The 19,795-nt window shown below is 42.2% G+C and overlaps 1 protein-coding gene across 4 annotated transcripts in view; it reads right to left on the bottom strand.

The window, feature by feature from the left end:
* ADAM22 (ADAM metallopeptidase domain 22) overlaps window positions 1-18,166 on the bottom strand; it is a 126,202-nt gene extending 108,036 nt beyond the window's left edge. For 2 of the 4 annotated variants that reach the window (XM_088533543.1, XM_088533545.1), the window contains exons 1-2: window positions 18,067-18,165; window positions 2,585-2,661 (exon numbers count right to left, since the gene is read on the bottom strand). In XM_088533543.1, the coding sequence (XP_088389669.1) occupies window positions 2,585-2,595 (11 nt within the window). In that variant the 5' untranslated portion in view covers window positions 2,596-2,661; window positions 18,067-18,165. Of the gene's footprint in view, window positions 1-2,584; window positions 2,662-18,066 lie in introns of those variants that run through there. The other 2 variants (XM_088533546.1, XM_088533542.1) reach the window with 2 other exon arrangements.
* Window positions 18,167-19,795: the final 1,629 nt, after the last annotated feature.

Below are 19,795 nucleotides of genomic sequence, written 5' to 3'. Positions count from 1 at the left end.
TCTGCAGACATTAGGGAATGGAAAAGTATTTTAGTTTATTAATTTAGACTTCTTTGTTTACTACTACAATTTTTATATTTTCTTCTTCATAACTTGGAAGAATTTCACTCCATATGGAAGAACGTACACTTTCATGGTGACTGTTGACTGTTTACACTGCAACTAGAGATGATGCTCAGATATGTTCAGACACATTAGTCCTATACGCTAGCCTGTGAACAACAGGGTGCATTGCCTCAATACCTAGAAGCTTATTTGATAATTGTCTTCAAACCACTTTCCCAATGATGGCTGTGGTGCACAGATCTGCCTTTCTAGGTACAAGTATTGCTGCCAGTTGCAAAACATTTAAGCCTCTGATTCTGCAACAAAGGAGACTGGCAAAGGCAAGAGGAGTCTCTCCTACAAGTGACTTGTTTTTAAGTGTTTTAAGTGACTTCTTTCCCTCTCTGTTCCCCATCGCCTCCTCTAACACTCTTCAAGTGTGTATTAAAAACTAATTTTAACACAGAGGCTGGCCTCACATCTTTTTTAAAAAAATATTATTATGAGTTAAACTATAAATAATAAAGCAGTGCTTTTTATTTGCAGAGGAAAACTAAAATCTTGTTCCTTTCAAGCAGTCAACTGTTTTTCAACTATAAGTTTATTGTGGGCCAAATTTGGCAACCACTGCCTTGAAAACATTGTGTTTTTCTCTCAGGACATTTAAGAAAAAAAAAAAGCTACAGATAATATAATATAGAGGATAAGAAAATAAAACAAGAGAAAACAATATTAGTAAGGTTAAAAGCATATACAGCCTTTGCAAAGAAGAAGAATAGTAATTAAGAAAGCATTTGAAATGCTGCTCTGGTATTCTTGTCCCTTTTTTTAAATGATGATCTGTCCATAAGCAAATGCAATTTCAGAAGCAATTTACATCTTGATTTAAATATCATCCTTAATTTCCTTACAGCCTACTTGTTTTTCATCTTGCACAATTTGTGATTTTGTTCATACTACATAACAAAAATAACAGTTCCTTAGAAAACATTCATCTTTCATTTGGGTTCTGGCACTCTTGAGCATAATAAGGTCAGATTTTGGCAGCCTTACTCATACAAATATTGGTCTAATGTCATTAAAGTAAAAGAAGAATAACATAAAAATGGAATCCAGCTCAAAACAAATCACATATATTTTTATATACATATATATATATAATGTATAAACATATTTTATGCAAAAGCAAACAAAAAAAATACCTCCAGAGAGCTGTTACAACACATTAAAAAAAAAATCACATCCTTAGTTTGTCTTTTCATATCCTATGAGTGGATTTATTTGCTTTTATTAAGATGATCTGAAATTCATGCCAGGAACTCTGACCTTAGAAAGTATGAGCACACTCTCAATCTGCCACCCAAAATAAAAACAAGTTTATGCAAACTCTTCTCAGTAATGCTTCATATACATATAAAAATAAGTTTTTCAAACACTTCAGTTCTTGGAATTAGCGTTTTCCAACAGGATATCATTCCTTCAGCATTATTTTAAAGTGTTTTAGTTTTAATTGCTTTAGACTTAAAAATTGATGCATTTAAATCAGTCACTCTCCCTCCCTCTCTAGCAGGGCAGTGTTTCCTCCCTCTGTAATCAGCAACAATTCATATGCGTTTTTTAACTCAACATATATACATAACTAGACACTGTCTACAAATGTGCCTAGAAGTAAAAGAACTCCACCTAAGCGGACTTCTTTTGCAAGCTGCATTGTTCGTCTTTAAAGGAGAAAAACTTGTAGGAGTTCAACAGTTCACCTTTTACACTAAACCATCATCACAGTTTCAGCTCCTAATAATTAAACATAAATACAATAAAGAGGACTCATTAAAGTATCAACTCTTTTCACTTTACAGCAGAAAAGCAAACTAGCTCCTCATTTTTTTGTTGTTTTTTGTTTGTTTGTTTTTAAAAAGACAGCCATGCCAAAAAGCAACTTTGAAAACTTGCTGAAATCTCACATCGGATTTTACTACTGTTCAGTCTTTCTTCTTAGACTGAAGTTCACAATGTGCTCCTGCCTCTTCCTTTCTCAAATGCTTCTCTGTTCCCAAAATGTTCCCAAAAGACTAAACTCATCTGGAGAAGCTTCATTCACAACTATTCACTTCATCTGTAGAGTAACAATTCTCTTTGCACTAAGCTATTAAAACACTAACAGCTACCAGTTTTCAGCAACTGTGTATTTTCATATCCAGCAAGGTTCTGCCTCAAAACAGTTATTTGCCCTTATGGTAAACTAAAAAGATTGCAAATGAAATTATAAAACAACAACATTAGTTACAGCACAATAGCTATTAACTGATAGTAACAAGGGGGATAGCAAAGTCTACTTGGAAACAAGATATCTAAAATACACTATTCAAATGAAATCCTAGAACTAGCATTTATTTATAGCATCTAGTAAATACATAGTATTTTTTAAAGATCCTAAAAATAGTATTTATGCCATAAAAGAACCTCTAAAACCACTACCAAAAGCTGACATTTCATTGCATCACATCCTGAACACACAGAATAAGATACCGTCATTACTTACTGGTTTAGCATCACATCTAGGATGAAGGATGATCCAAAAGCATCAACTTGGAAGCTGGCTCGAGCAATGTGAGTGGACTGCAATATTAAAGAGACTCGAATTAGTATTCAACTACAAAACATACTGCATAGATTTGTGAATGCAAAAAGTAACTACTAAGTAACAATATGCTGTTAGTCAAATTAAATTATACTGAAATGGACAAAGGTATATTCTGTTGTACTGAATAAAAGATTTGCTTGTTTTCTTAATCTGTTTGGTTGCATTGTTGGGAATTCCTGAATAAGCCTTGGAATTAGTTACCACCTCCGTGTTACTCCATCAGCACTGCCGGATGCATTTCATTTCTTTTAAACTTGCTTCCTAGGCAAAACCCTGAGCAAACGCAACAGGAAAACTTTCTCCAAGTAACATACTGCCTTCATGTTAACTCCAGGTACCGGCCTCTGATGAACAGCTTGAACGCTACCAATTTGGCTGGACCAGGATGTACTCTGGAATTCTGCTGACATAACATGAATGAAATTGATATTTTAAATATTCTGTCAGCGAAGCAGTGGGATAAATTCTGATTAGCTGCACTGAAAACATTAACTCACTACCCTGTGATCCACCTCCGCCAAAAGGCTTCCAAAACTCCAGCTTCCTTAGCAGCCATCAAAGCCAGAGAAACCAACCGGGTACTAAACATCTCTCTTTGCCGTATATTTTTTCCTGAATCACTGGCTTTCTTTCAGTCACACAACAAACACACACACAAGTATTCTGCAACTCGCAAACAGCCAGAAATGCAATAATTTATGTTAGTAGAAGAAAACACTTGGATAGCCAGTGGAAACACAAAACACTTGTTTCTAGACCTGAAAATTCCCCAGAAAGTAAGCAGAGATGTTAATTAATTAATTTTAAAAGCTACTTTCAGGCATTTTGGAGCAGTATCAAGTTTGCTTTTGTTTTCCTGCCATTGAAACCTGCACATTAAGATTTGAAACATGTAGAGGGATCTAAAAAGAAGCCCTGAAGAGCCATTTACAACTCTATACTGCACCTCTCTAAATAAACACAATATGGGAGAGTGCAAATGTAACAAGGATTTATTGGAAGCTCTGGAAACCACCAGACAGGATGGGACAATGTGAATCATCAGATTCATTCTAAGCCTTCTGGCAGAGTCTCAATGGGCATTAAATTCAGGAGAGCTGAGAACATCTCTTTTCCCTCCTGCTTCATGTCGCCCGTTCCTCGTCAGGGCCACCACTTTCCCGTCCCCGTAGGGCTGCTCGGAAGCGCTGGGAAGCGGGAGCACAGCCGGGGATGCAGGACCCAGTCCCAGCACCACTTCATGCACTGAAGAGGGGACACATCCAGCCTGCACTGAAACCGGCCTGAACTGCTGCACTGCATCTGGTTTGAAGAGAAACTGTCACGGGCAACGTAAAGCAAACACGCATGGACAAAAGCTCCCAGGACAACAACAGCTCTGAGGGGAGAAGACAAGGTGAATTTCTTAAAGCTCATATGGAAACACGGCACAATTAAGAAGAGCAAAATCTTTTACAGAGCTTTTGAAGACAACCCCTCTGCCAAACATCCATGTATATATCTATCTATATAGATAGATATACACACACACACACACATATATATATATATATATATATATATACACACACACACCTCCCACCACCACCACACAAACACCTCAGGAAAACTTGCTTTACTAGAGGCTGCTCAGGCCACACACTGTCTGTGAAAAGGCCTAGCCTCAGCACTGCAATGAACTCGCACGCAAAATTAAGCTATGAGAAATTCCAGATATTTAAGCTGTATTTTAGAAGGATGCAGCATTAACTGGAAAGCTTCTTGCAATGTCTTTTAGTAGACATTCTTTACAGAGTCAGGTATTTTTAAAGCTAAATCATCCCCATGATGATTAACCTTCCGTGTAATGCAGGCTACAGAATTCCACTAAGCGATTCCTGTAATTTCTGGATGATTTACAGCACTTCTCTTGAACAAATGTATAATCTTTCACTAAGCAACTAAATATTTTATACAGTTCCCCCATCAACATTTTTTAATATCTTAGTTGAAATTAAGAAATTCAAAGCCAATGTGAAATAACCCACTGCACGTGATAGCTCAGTGGTATCCACACGTTCCCAAATGGACACCCGTAGCACGGATGGACGCCCACAAGAGGAGCCTGTGGCAGCTAATGCAACCAAGAACACAGCAAAAAAATCACTGTCAACAAATTATCACATTACCACTGGTGTTTCTTTTCCAACACTCAGCCAGCAGGCTTTGCTTGGGATATGGGTTTTTAAATCCTGCTTTAGCTAGGCAAGTCTTCCAGGCAGCTGCTCATAAACAGGACACAACAGGCCAAGGACAGCAGAGCATGTGAGGAGCCAGCACTGACTTAGTCACTCACTGCTTCAGCTGCCACACGTTTGCTAACCTCAGCTAACCTTCACTTACCTATCTGCACACCAGCAACCACTTTCTGATCAAAGCAGTAACGCCAGCACAGCTGCTCCCTTTTCATCACTGCATTATTAATGCAAAGAACATTCTACAGAACTTCACTATTTATATTCGTTAACAACATAGTGATACATGCCACCACCTAGATCTGTGTGCGCAGCAGAACCAAGTCATCTATGTTTGCACCTAAAGAGAATGTGTCAGTAAGGAAGATATAAAATATAACTTAAAATTCTAAAGGTACATGAGAGTGAATGCAGCATTTATCATAGAAATATATGTGAATTTCACAGTAGTAAGAATATAACATTGATCTGTTTGGGAATTTCCTCCCAAGTACATTCCCAATATATTTCTGAGGTCTGTCAGTTATTTGCTGACAAAAGCAATTGAAGTGGATTTAAAAGGAAAAATGCCTATTAATAAATAAAAATGAAGAACACTACACAGGTGTTGCAACTACCCTCAAGCCAGGTGGTACAAACCCAGAAAGCTCACTGGTTTGTCTTAAACTCAAGTGCAAGGTAAACCTATACAAGGATGCACAGTTGGGACATACGGACAAGCCCCATCCCTACCAGGAAATCCAGTCCTGCCAGATTCAAAGAATCTCTGGATCTCAGTACAGGGCCATAACACATTGGAATATCACATACATGCTATTTTTGAGTACATATACTAGCTGTGGAGTACTAGCAAAAATAGACTTTTCCACTCCACTCCTTCCTCCTACCTTTCTGGCTATACGATCCGATCTCTTCTCTCCTGCTGGCTTGTGTGACTGCCCAGAAGGTCAACTAATGATTACTTGGACTGGCTCAATTTTACATTGGATAAATCAGCTGATCCAGTTAAAGTGAACAGTGACACAGGAGACATGGAAAGAAGCAGGAGCATGGGAGTGACAAGGCCGATTTCCCCTTTCAATGACAGCAAACAGTTAGGTCCCAGTTACATTAGAGCATAGCAAAGACTTCACCTTCAGAGTGACAGGCAGTACATTTTTTTTTTGGATAACAGTACTTCTGCCTATCTAGTTAAGAGCCACAAAATGAAGTAATGGATTTTTAAAAGTCCTGGATCTACACTATTTTTAAGAACATTTGTATCATCACACACCTGCTAAGGGTATAGCTAAAATGGCCAGATGAAAAGAAAACTTGGATTCACAGATATATGTCAATAAAGAACTCAAAGAAAAAAGTGTACTTTTATGCCACCTAATTCAAGCAAAAGTAACAAGACAGACACCTGCAAAGGCTCCTCTGAACCACTGAAGCAAGACAATCAATTATGTCACTCACTTCTCAAACCAAGGAACCTCTCAGAAAATTCAAGGCTTTTTAAAACCATAGATGTGACACATTAACATTTGACAACTGAATAATACAAGTGGAGTTTGAGGAGAACAAGAGAGAAGCACTCAATGCACAGCATGAACAGGAGCCTGGAGAAAAGAATCAAGCAACATGACAATAAGCTCCTTCACAGGCAATTCTTGCAGCATGATTAGGTAAGAGTTAATTTCATTAAAGATTGTAAAGCTTAAGCATCTTGGGGAAAACCTGAATCAAAGGGAAGCCAGAGTATTGAAAAGCCTATATCAAATCACTAGGCACAAATATTCTTTATCCAAAACAAATATTAAAAGCTTGATTCCTAGAAAAACAAGTATGGTAGGACGAACAGTGCTGTCAATCCAAGAAGGATGCCACACCGACTATTTTAAAATGCCATGATCTACGCTTTAGGGATCACAGCAGTAGAAGAGGATAGGAGCAACCACTGTTTACTGTGTTTATTATTGAGAAGAAAGACAATAAAATAATAATTTCTGACACAGTCTCTTCAGCACCCCTGTTGGGGATCATCTTTCTGCAGCAACCGCCCCTGCAGAAAGAGCATCTATCTCCAAGGGGGAAATTTTACGATTTTTTGTAAAATTTACAAAATTTTACACATTTAAAAAATAAAGGATTTTTTTCATACCACTTATTTTTTTGTCCCCTTTCATCTAATAAAATAGGAGGAAAAGCCCTCAGCTTGTTAGTAATCTTTTAAGTGTGCATATAATGACTTCCCCTTATATTCAGCAAGGGCAGACATAAGCCCATATGCAATAAAAATAAAAATACTAACAAATCTATCTATTTAAAAAATGTAGTACTAACTTGTTTAATGCAGATTTACCCAACAAAAAAGATTTAACTGTAGTTTTGAAAAAAATTACCCAACTGAAATTTATGCTAATGTACAGAGTAATATAATGCCACCTACCCCACATACACAATATACATAGACAACTTCCAGACTCAGTTGTGTCAGAATAATCCTAAAGTTATGCAGCATATTGTTAGAGTATCTAACTTACTAAATTACTTGTTCATCTTACTCTTCTACTTTCACTGAGGAAAAAGAAAACATTGCTAATAGACAAATATATATCACAACAAAAATATAAATGGAAGACCAACGGGTTTCCTCAACCCCCCTCGAGTACGTAATTTTAATCAAAATTTCACTGTGACTAAACTGGATCCATCAGAGCATATTATAGAACTAAAATCTCCATTTTACTTTCGTTTTCTCGAAATATTTATAGGCACCCATTTACTATATTCATTACCATTAGCTGTCATTCTTTATGCAAGCTCTCTGCTTGTAGCTATCTCATAAGACTAAATCTAAATAGCTATGTGGCTTTCCTCAAAAATAATTTAAAAAAAAAATAATGAAAAAATGCAGGAAAGCATCATGGTTTGATGAAAAGGCTTTTATAGCTGCCACTCCGGGGTATATTTAGCAAGTCATTTATTTTCAGGAAAGGCTACAAACAAGAAAGGATTTTAGAGGTCTGTGTTCATTTTTGAATCCCAGATTACATATTTGTTCTTGGTGCCAAATGCTGGCAGGGCAAAGGGTTAACATCAGCCAGATCTCGGTGCCATCGCTCCATTCACTTCAGTGGAGTTTTGCCAGTTTGCATGAGCTGGATGTTTGACAAACCCATAAACATAACCTTAAAACAGACAAACTAAAAAATAATTCTTATTGCCCTGCCCAATTTTCTCTTTTTTTCCCTTTCCTCCCTGCCCCACTTTGTATTTCCCACAAGGTAAAATACTGCAAAATGAAGACAGGAAAACTCTGAGGCTGCCACTGCAAGGCAATTCAGAATGAACTATCATTTGATCTCCCACAACCAAAAGGTCAGATTTAAGCAACTGTATGGGCAAGATGCTGCTTCCCAAGAGGCAAACCACACTTATTTCTACCCCTAGAAAAATCCCATGGTGGTTCTATTCACGCAGCTTTTATGTCTAGAAAAATAATTTAATTTCTTTTTACATCACTGTAGTTATGACTTTTGACTTCCTATGAGACTAATTACTGTAACTGTTGTTGTGAAAGTCTTGATTCCTGTAAAGGGAAGGATGGAAAAACTTTTGGGGAAAAAAATACTTCTTTTCTCCCCTTAAAAGGAAAGCAGCAGAGAGTCATGTACAAAAGGTCATGTTTAATTAATCTACAGGAGTCTTTAATTACATCACTGTTGGGACAAAACCAGAACATAGTGATTGGCTTTTAAATGCATGTGACATGGTTCTCTATCACACATTGATGACTAGGAAAAGTACAATAGAAAGGCGATTGATAAGGGAGATTGATAAAACACTGGATTACAAGCAGGAAGCAAAGAATAGTCATGAATGAAAACTCTTCATGTTCACAATGATCTCCTGTTGCAATTAGTGCACAACTTTCGATGGCTGTTGAAGATAAGGCTTCTAGAACACAAACCGAGCAGAGACAGATCCTGGGACACACGGACACTGCAGGTCCCACCGTGACCACCAGCTTCCCGGCTCGGGTGCAAGGGGCAGAGCGACACATTTCACTGCTCAAATACCCACGCGCTGAACCTGCTTCCTTGCCATGCGCCGTGAGGCCTGAGGAAAAGGGCTCAAACAAGGAAAACATCTTTTAAGTGAAATATTGCTACAGGACCCTCTCTCAAGGATGTTTGGCAGTGTTGAGCTGCCAGACCTCGAGCGAGCAGCTTCTAGCACACAGCTGCAGCAGAGGAGACAAACAAATAAATTACAATGAGGCCGCAGAGGGACGGAATACGAAACAAGGGGAGCAATGCACTTGCTGGAGGCATTGCTCGAGTGGGGACCCATCTGGACCTCTGTGTCATGCTGCTGCAGAAAGGCCGGTATTGTCTCAAGGACACTGTTTAGGGCAGAAGGAAACTCCAATGAAGCTAGCAGGCAAGAGAACTTAAGGCATTTGGACTTTTTTCTCACTGGCGCAGGCAGCACTTTAGGGTCATATTTAGCTTCACATTTTCTAAGTTCTAAAAGAACCCAATCACGTTCAGAAAAAATGCTCCTTTTTCTATTTTTTTTTTTAAAGCAGCTCTTGTACACTGCAAAAATTAGGAAACTATGTTCACATTTTGGGAATCTGGTAGTAAAATGCAAACACGCTCCCATTACGCTGCCTGTGGATCACATACAAAGCATTCCAAAGTAATTAAAAAGAGCATTCACTAATTTTGCTCCTTTGTAGAATAAGCACTGCTTATTAAAACATTTTTTCAGCACCACTGTCATCTATTCTGAACATTTTTCATTGGTCTTGCATTTAGTTTGCACAATCTTGCGGAGAAAGAACATCAAAAGTTTCGCTCTTCCCATCGTATAAGTAATAGGCCCTGTTTGACACTTAGTGCCTACTAAGAGGGCTAACACAGTTCCCAGACAGCAGTGAAAAGGTTACCAACATTTTGTCAGCACTACAGACTAAGAACAGCCTATTAAACTTCCAGACTCTTAGTCATGCCAATATATTGCTCAATCAACTTCACAGATAATACTTAGGGAATATGATTCATCCTCTACTACAAGTACCAAAGCCCTGTTTAAAGTTGAATAGTGCTGAAAAGCACAATTCAGAACTCATTCTCCTCTTGACACAGCCTAGTAGGTCCAGATAAAAAAAATACATTTTCTCTGTACATTCTTCCTGAAACACATGATGGAATTTCTCAAATTATTAGTCAAATTATTGTAGAAATCACCAAATTTTGTTGTCTGTTGGCAACTGCCCAGCAGCAATACCCCACTTTAACTTCCTTCGAACTCCATTTTCAGGTTGGACAGTTACTGACTAAACAGTTAAAATAGCTCTATATCATCTTCCATTTTCCTGGGTTTCTGCATACTCTTTGTCATATCCCTAATTTCAAGGGATTTTAACACTTAAAACTTACAATTACAACTTACCTAAATAAGCAAACCAATTTGGTGCACATCACAGATTGGAAGAGTTTCATTACAATGTGCTTAGCAAGCTCATAAGCTTATTCAGCAACCTTTTCTGGTCAACTGTTGCACAATAGGTTTCTGGGAAAAATAAAACAAAACATCAACTTTCCCTCATACAGTCACCCCACTATGGCACAAGAAAAGCTGGCAAAGATGTAACCTTCGGTGCATGAAGCTCTCCTCCTCATGGAATATGTCTCAGGAAAGGGAGCTGGTTGGAGTCACCGCGCTGCTGTCACTCAGCAGCTTCTCCACGCCGCTGCCACCGCTCTGTTCATCCCTGCAGTGACGGTGTCTCCTCAGAACAAATGCAAACACTGCAAGAGCTTGAGTACCACCAGGGAGCACCTGTGGCTATAAAAGGCAAACTTCAGCCTACAGGCCTCTGTGATCCTTTACACAACTCAGGAAATAGCTCCTCTGAATAGCAGCGTATATGGACACTGCCCCAAAGACACTGGCAAACCAAAGGGAAAAAGGAGAACAGAAAAGCTAAGAATACTTTGTTATCTGGAAGTTTCCCACAGAAATCTCAGGCAATCACAGCAAATTTAAATCACCTTACAAGGTAATTAATTAAAGGTAAAGTCAAACCTAGGGAAAAGAGGCTCAGGATGCAGCTCTCACTGATTTGTGTAGATGTAAAACAGAGCTGGTCTAGTTAACACTCAACAAGCCAAAAACTGCACTGATTTCAGGAAACGCAATACTGAAAAAGGTGACTGAGCCATATCAGCAGCAGAATCAGAAGCCTACACTAAATAGGAAATCCCCCAGGACTGCGTCCAAGCGGTGCGGTCTTGCCCTCCACATCTCTAGCTGTGCAATCTCAGGGAATGAACATAGGCCTGGGCTGGCAGTCAGTCTTCTCCAAAAAAAAGGAGGCCAGTCTACCACAGGATAAACAGTTTTGGCTCAAATTCATCAGTGCCCAAGATGAGGATGCTTACACTCTCAAGAGAGAAAGACATGGTAGGAGCCAGCTGCTGCAGTGAGTGGACGGGACATAGAGCTTAACAGAACCGAGCCAAGAGGGAACACCATTTCTGCCTAGAAAGATCCAGATTTTGGAAAGACAAACTTTAACGGGCTTTTAAAGACTTTATGGAGTTTAACTTCACTTTGAGCAGTGTTTGACAGGACAATTGCAATACTGTTTTAATAAGCAGAGCCCCGGGAAAAGTTAGTCTTGAGTCACTTAACGTCTGGTAAAATTATATCAAAGACTACACAGGGAAACAAAGGGAGCAGAAGAGTCTAGAATCACATCTACCAGTGTCACCTGCATGCCATTGCTGGTAGCGTGGTGGACAATTTCAGACTGTTTGCTGCTGTATGTAGCTCCTCCAAAACTGGGGTATAGCTTAACAACATTTAGCAGGACACCATTAGCCACGTAACACCCTTCCGCAGCACGACTGTGCTACGGCAGAACGTTAGGCACAACAACCCCAAAATAACAAATCGGGTATTTTAAAAAGTGCTTTCTATAAGGATTATTATAACTGCTCCTTTAAAATTCTTCACGGCTATATATAAGCCTGTTTTACGAGATCAAGCAATAGCTTTTGGAATCTACCTTTTTCAGCTCTGTTATGGCACAAATTCAAGAAAATATCACAAAATGAGATTTCTCATGCAGCCTTTTCACACAAACTCTATTTTCCAAAGATATGCAAGTCTTCTAATCATCTTTCAAAATCTGAATGGTAATCTACTAATTTCTACAACATAAATTCTGGAATAACAGTCATTAGAAAGTTTCTTAGCATATTCACTTAATGTAATTGTAAATCTCATTATTGCGTAGGGAAAGACCTTTCCCAAAATGAGTTTGCATAGAAGCATAAATTAGGAATTTAAAATATCCTTAGCCTATAAAATAGCAAACACACACATCTGAAAGAGGCAAATTTAAAAGTCTTTCCTACCTCAGAAACCAAAGGACAATTTCAATGTCCTTGCAGCATGCTGCAATCTATAGCAAAGTTTGTCTATCAGCATATTTTTCCTCTTCAGAACTGCAGAACTTGCACCAAGAGTATTGATATTTAACTAAATGCCACTCGCATATTCATGAAAACAGAACATTGATCAGCAAAGTATGTGGTCCTTACATTAACATTAAAGAACTCCATATATTGAGCAAACAGTAAAGTACTAAACACATTTTGCCAAACATCTTATAAACCTTAAGGAAAGCAGGAGAAGAGTGGAAAGAGGCAGGAAGTCAAACTCAGCAGCGAACCAAAGGCATGTTCTGTCGCTCACTCCAGTCGCAACTGGTTTCATGAGGGGTTGACTGAAATCATGTCTAAGTCTCTCCAGAAGTCAGAAGTTATTTAATTAATCTGCTGAGACCATTCAACAGTTGATTTTTAATCCCAGCTTACTAGCTCTTTGAGCTACCAAACACAGTAAATTATAATACCAACAGAAGCTGACAACACCAGAAAGCAAAGTGTGTTTTATACAAAGGTAGCAGTTTAGAAAAAACAGCAAAGAACAGGACTATTTTGTTCAAAGACTAAGGCCAAGAAGCTGGAGAATCCAATAGCAAAGACCAGATAGTAGGTGAAAAAAAGGATGAAGATTTCACCTCCAATGAAGGCAAAGCCCTGGGAGCAATGCGTGACCCAGCAGAGCTTTTCTTCGATTAATTAGCAGTAAGAAGTGACTTAAGAAGTATGAAATCATACTTGCAAATCATGACATGGAATTATGTAATTTGCTCACAAACAACTTAGAAATGCAGACTGGAGGAGGCAAACACTTTGGTGCAACGTATTCAGCCACTCTGGACTACTAACAACATGCAACTCTACCTCAGGATGCAGCTGAGCAGTGAAGACCCTTCATGCCGTGTAAAGAGCCTGCTCTCTGCAACAGCAGCAGCCCTTTTACCCACTCCTAAGGATCCCGGTGCACCTCTTGGACAACTGGCAGTAAGTGAAAAACAGATCAAGTAGGAATGCTTTGTACAGCCAGCAGAGATCAGTTGATCTATATCTACAGTACATCACTACATCAGGTCTCTGTTCCCACTGAAAACAATGGCAAGTCACTTGAATTTCCTTATCAAGACCTAAATTCATGGGAAAAAAAAAAAGTAACTGCAATGAAAGCCACAAGACTTGCAACAAGCTTACTCAGATTTTACATGCCCATCTGTTATTATAGCCACAAAGCGTTGGCCACAAACAGAATCAACTAGAACTTTTCTCAGCTGGTGCAGAGCAGACACTTTCTCCTTTGGCTCATCTCTCACCCAGCCAGGAGTGTGGAAATAAACTTGGAATGTCCTGGTCTAAGTAACATTTAAAAAAATCTTTTTCATTCTTTCTTCAAAACCCGCTTGGACGCAGTCCTGTGCCACATGCTCTAGGTGACCCTGCGTGTGCAGGGGGGTTGGACTAGATGACCTCTAGAGGTCCCTTCCAACTTCAAGCATTCTGTGATTCTTCTTCACTGGGGGCCAAGACTACATCCCACCTGTGAAAGAAAGGCCAGGCAAAGAGCACAGAAACCAGCCACAAATACAGTTAACCATTTAAGCACAAGCAGACTTTATCCATGCAAGGCAAGTCGCAAGGCACTTACAGAGATCTTGCAGGACCCGGCATGTTGGCACTGTCAAAATCCTGCAGCTGTGGTCCCTAGCCAGGAGCCAGATTGCTAGCAAGATAACGTTAGGGTTGGGAGGAGGCAGGCAGAGGCCTGGCACTCTAATCTCCAGCTGCAAAATGAATCTCATCTTGGCAACCACAACATCTGATCCACAGGAGATTGTTAAGAAAAAGAGTCCTCCAATTCAAGATACAGTCAAAGTACAGACAGACTCAGTGCCTCACCCTGGTCTCCTTGACAAGTAGGAGAGCAAACACAAGCAATGGGAGGAATATTACAGAATCACAGAGGGACCTCTAGAAATCATCTAGTCCAACCCTCCTGCTCCAGCAGGGACACCTAGAGCACAGGGCACAGGGTGGCATCCAAGCGGGTTTTGAAGATCTCCAGAGAAGGAGACTCCACAACCTCTCTGGGCAGCCTGTTCCAGGGCTCTGTAACCATCACAGTAAAGAAGTTCTTCCTCATATGGAGATGGAACTTCCTGTGTTTTAATTTACTACCCCTTGTCCTGTCATTGGTCAACACCAAGAAGAGCTTGGCCCCATCTTCTTTACATTCTCCCCTCAAGTATTTGTACATGTTAATCAGATCCCCTCTCAATCTTCTCTTCTCCTCTCCAGGCTAAACAGGCCCAGCTCACTTAGTCTTTCCTCATAAGATAGATGCTCCAGTCCCTTAATCACCTTTGTTGCTCTACACTGGACCCTCTCTAGAAGCTCCACATCCCTCTTGTGCTGGGAAGCCCAGAACTGCACCCAGTACTCCAGGTACGGCTGCACCAGAGCTGAGTAGAGGGGCAGGATCCCCTCCCTTGACCTGCTGGCCACATACTTTAGTGGAAACCTGCCTGCACAGTACTGACCTATGGAAAGTATCGTGTTTTGCCTTGCACTTCTTAAAACATGAAAAGAAGGCTCAAGGGATGTAGTAAAGAGGTTCCTTGCACTATCCACAGAGAGAACTGCATTTTAAACACAAAAACCTAGGGCTACCTCCAGTGAACCTGTCCCCTACCACCTGTAGAGGATATTCATCTTTTAATAGATTTATGCAACAACTAATCGAATGTTCATTATTATGATGCAGGGGTACATTAATGCTAATATTAGTATTAGCATCCTCAGATATACCTAATCTTGATTAAAGACTGCAGTTGCTAACAGACCCACTTTGAGGAAATGAGAATTTGAAATACAGGAATGTCATAGATTTTAGTAGTGACTACGGTCTTTGGCAGAATTAAAAGCAGAATCCAAAACTACATGAAGGTTTTGAAGTCTTCTGTACATCAGAACATTAATGACACAGCCTACAACGTTTGCCTTGTGCGGGGCTCTGAAATCCAGCAATGTTAGACAGTGGTGACTGTGACCATGTCAATTTTGTTACTTAAGCAATTGCATTCTAGGTTTCTAGGATGAGGACACAAGACCATTTAGCAGTAAAGCATGCATGTTCTAGAAACCCCTCATTACTCATTAATTACAATGAGGCCAATGAGGTTTTTGTTACAAAAACAAAACAAAAACAAAAATGAGATTGCAGCAGAAGAAAAAAATAAAAAATGCTGAGGGAAAAAAACAAGTGTTTAGAAATCTGCCAAATGCCATCGCTTACCAGTCACTTTTGCCATCATTTCCCCCTCTCTTCCTCCCACTTTTCTCTTACTACATTTCCCAGGCTCAGTTCCACCACAAGCCTGTTCTGAAGCTCCCAATCTGCAAACGCTGCCTGAACTTTCCTCTGAACTACCATCCAGTTTTCCCTCATGCAATTCCAGGCTCAGGTTGGCATCCCCTCTTGTACAACTTCTGTCTTTTTTCTAAAGCCTTCCCTTGGGAGCTTAAGGGAACTGATCTGATTTACTGCAACTTCCTTCTCTCCATTTCACCTTATCTCCCTCCATCTCCTTTTTATTTTTATCCAATTCAAAACACAGTTACATCGTTTTGCATTAATTCAATAGCTACCTCCTCAGTGTGAAGTCCTCCAACTGTATCATCACATTTGTGCATCTTTCCTTTTCTAGATGTGGCTGCTTGTCCTTCAGTCATCATGCTCTGATGTTTTAACCCCCTCCAGAAAGCATCCTTCCTAAACTAATGCACAAGGTCAATACCTTCTGGTTTAAAATCTCTGTTTAGGAATATTTTTTTTAACTTTGACATGCAACTTTGACACTAGCAATGAATAAAGGAAGGCATGGAGACAGTCAATGTATATTTAATCATAAGACACTGTTATACACAGGAAGGCTGAATGGATTGCAAGTGTGCTTTTATTCTTCTACCCTGTACATGTCACTGCTGTCAAGCTGTTAACTCTTCGCATGCAAGCAGTATCCAACACACTGTAACTTAATGCAGCTTTTACCAACCACCCAAAAGCAACATAAAACTGAAGTCGGTAGCCTTGACTGGTATTTGGGCAGAGATAAGGGTTTTTAAATGACTAGGCTTTAACCCTCAGAGTATGAAATTACTCAACTGCAGTAATTAACATTATTACAGCAAATAAAAACACCTTCCCAAATGCACCTTCCCAAAGGCTTGTTTAAGCAAACACAGCCATGCTGCTGCCCACAGCTGCCAAGCTGACTCTGGGTGAGAAATGCAGCATCCCGCAATTAGAATATGTCCATGCCCTCTGCAAGGAACACAGGAAACCTGTGCTGCTCCACGCATTTTGGCCTGCTTTTGCTCGGCAATTTTCTCCCTTCAAATCACTGCCAATTACTGCATCCTTCAGTGCGGTAATACCCATCACATACCACAGAAGAAGCTGTGAATATTTAAGTAGCCGAGGGAAACTTCCTCATCAAGAAGAAAAGCTCTGCCTGCAACTACAACTTTAGGTATTTTAGCTCAGTTTAGTGTAGAAACTATTGTGAAATAAATGCACTTAACACTTTTTAACCAACTGGTTGGGTTAATGTTAATACTGAATGACTCAAATAAACATGGTTGAATTGAGAAATTAAGAGCATCAGATTTGGTCAAGAAAAAGTTTGAGATATTCAGAAAAACAAAGCCCTTTAATTCAGGACTTAACCTGTAAAACCAGGCTCTGCACCCTGATACTAGGTCCAAAAGCAACCACGGCTGCTTTGCCGCAGACATCTCATGTAACATATAAATTGGTGAATCTCTCTGGGTGTTCACATGATCCTGGAATGCTAAGAGGTTTATTGGGTTGTCGAGTTGCTCTGTTTTCATAACACAGCAGACATTTTTCACTAGAGTGAAAAAACACTCCATTTTATTTTACCATAAATATAGTCTTCACATATTTTTTTTGCATGGGAGAAGAATAAGTTCTATCTATAGATAATTAATGTGCTATGAAGACAGTCTGTATTACAAAAAGAACACATACTGTCAGTGCTTATGTTCTAAGGATTACATAAAAGAAGCTGGAGACAATTCTTCATTTATTTGGTTTCCTAAATTGACTGCAGCAGTCAATTTTTTTGAGGAGGAGGCCTGCAACTCATCTTGGATTTCAGCTGCTATCTCAAGTGCGCCGTTCTCCTGGCTCTGTGTTTTTAACTATACACACTCGACATTTTTTCCCCTCTAGATGTAACATTTGCTGTCCCTTTACACGTCGTGTTAAACGTGATGATTAGTGACCGAGGCTACAATTAGTGTGCTTCAATATCAACTCAGACAGTTATGTGTTAATAAGTATAGAGATGACAGAATATAACAGACACCTGAAAGCCTGCGCTAGTTTGGGAATTAAAAATTATATAAAATCGCAGCGTTGAAGCTGACGCTGTATTTCAAACACCTCCCTTCCCGTTTCCATTTGCGAAAGCCCGTCCGGGGACAGGGCGGCCGGGGCCGCTCCTGCCCGGCGCCGCGCGGGGACCCGCGCTCCGCGGCCGCGCACAGGCTGCGCCGGGCGGCGCCTCACGGGCACCGCGCTCTGCAGCGCCGGCGACGCGCGGGGAGGGACCCCCGCCCGGCCGCGGGCGGAGGGCGCACGGGCCCGCGGGTGCCCGGGGGAGCCGGCGCCGCCGCCTACCTGTGTGCGCGGCGCGGCGCTCCGCACGCGCGTGCTCAGCGGCGGGCCCCGCCGCGCGCCGCCGCCCTCGCCGGACACGAGCCGCACGGGCCTGATGCTCTGTCGCTCCGCGAAGCGGCTCTCGCTCCGCCGCGCCGCAGCCGCCGCCGCCGCCGGCCCTGCGCGGGGGAAGAGGCACCGTGAGCGGCTGCGCCCCGGCGGCCCCGGCCCCGCCGCCGCCGCCTCACCTGGGGGCGCCGCCAGGGCGCCGAGCAGGCAGAGCACGCAGAGGAGGCAGCGCAGGCAGCGCGGGCAGCGCGGGCAGGCGGCAGCCCGCATGGCGCTGCCCCGCGCAGCCGAGCCGAGCCGCGCAGCGCTGCCTCCCGCCGCCGCCTCAGTGCCGCATGGGGCCGGCCCGGCGCCGCCGGGGCTGCGCGGGGCGGGAAGGGAAAGGAAGGGAAGGGAAGGGATGAGAAGGGAAGGGAAGGGGGTGCCGCGGTGCGGCGGCGGCGGGAGGCTCCGCCCCGCGCCCGCAGGGGCGGCCAGGCCCCCGCAGCGCCCCCAGCCCCGGCGCTGCGCTGGGAAATGTAGTGCGGAGCGGGGATGGGGCAGCCCGGGCTGCCCCCGGCCCTGCTGCCGTGCGAGGAGCCCCGCGCTCGCCCTCCGCTCAGCGCCGGCGCCCGCGCCGCGGCTCTGCCCGGGATGGAGCCGCGTCCGCGGGAGCCTCCCTTGTCTCCCCGCCGTCCCTGCTCCTCCGGCCCCTGCGTCCCTCGGCCATCCCGCAGCGGGGCGCCGCACGGGAAAGGGACCGACACTGAACGCGGGCTCGGGCTGCTGCTCCATGGTGCTTCCAGAGCCGGGAGCTGGTGAAGCGCCGCGCGGTTGCTACGGTGAGGCAGGGGAGGAGGAGCGATGCCAGAGCAGCACCGGGGCACCGGCATTCCCTGCCCGGCCGCTGCGGGAGAGGGTGTCGTCAACCTGGGCACGGGGAGGTTTTATGGGAGCCAGAAGTGCTTAAAGAAAGAAGGGGAATCACAAAGAGCAGTGTAGCGAGAACTGCTGCTCCTTGTACGCTAGGAAACAGAAAAAGAACAACAAAAAAACCTTCATCTCTACCTAAAACCATTATGCAAACCAACACTAAGGGCTCACCGTCTTTGAGACACCTGCCCCCTCCGTTTCTGCTCTTACGAGCGTTTCAGCCCACGGGTTTCCTTCCTTGGAGAGGGGCTTCTTGCCTGGACCGGGCGAGCACCCAGCAGCCAAGGTCATGGCTGCTCTCCTGAACTGAGTTTTAGCTCTCCTTGCCCTGCATTAGGGAAGCAATTAGAACATAAATGAAGGAAAGTTTATTTTCATAATATAAATAACACACCTCAGAGGCAGCAGGCAAAAATCATGGTATGACAAGCTGCAGATCTTCATCATAAAGACAGTGCAGAAAAATGGGTGTTTTGAAGGCACACTAATACATAGGGACACAATAGATCATCTTTGAGGAGAAAGCAGCTAGCAAGTTTTGCCAGATCCTGCTTCCACAGCTCCAGTCATACACTACAGGCAGGACTTAATACTACCAAAATTAGCCAGGAAATGCTCGAGCACAGCCCCTAATTAGGTTACAGACTGCAGCAAGGTACCAAAAGGACCAAGGGCAGGGTATGCAAAGAAAGTGGAGTAGTGGAGAGAAATAAAATCAAGTTTCAATCTTTTTTTCAAGGGTCATATTACAGCAGCAATGCAGTAGACA

This window comes from Tinamus guttatus, unplaced genomic scaffold, assembly GCF_059628265.1.
Source record: "Tinamus guttatus ecotype Peru unplaced genomic scaffold, ASM5962826v1 Tinamus_guttatus_pri_ptg000509l, whole genome shotgun sequence".
NCBI lineage: Eukaryota > Metazoa > Chordata > Aves > Tinamiformes > Tinamidae > Tinamus > Tinamus guttatus.
Note: the sequence above shows the minus strand (reverse complement) of the source record. Positions and strands in the feature narration are given on the sequence as shown.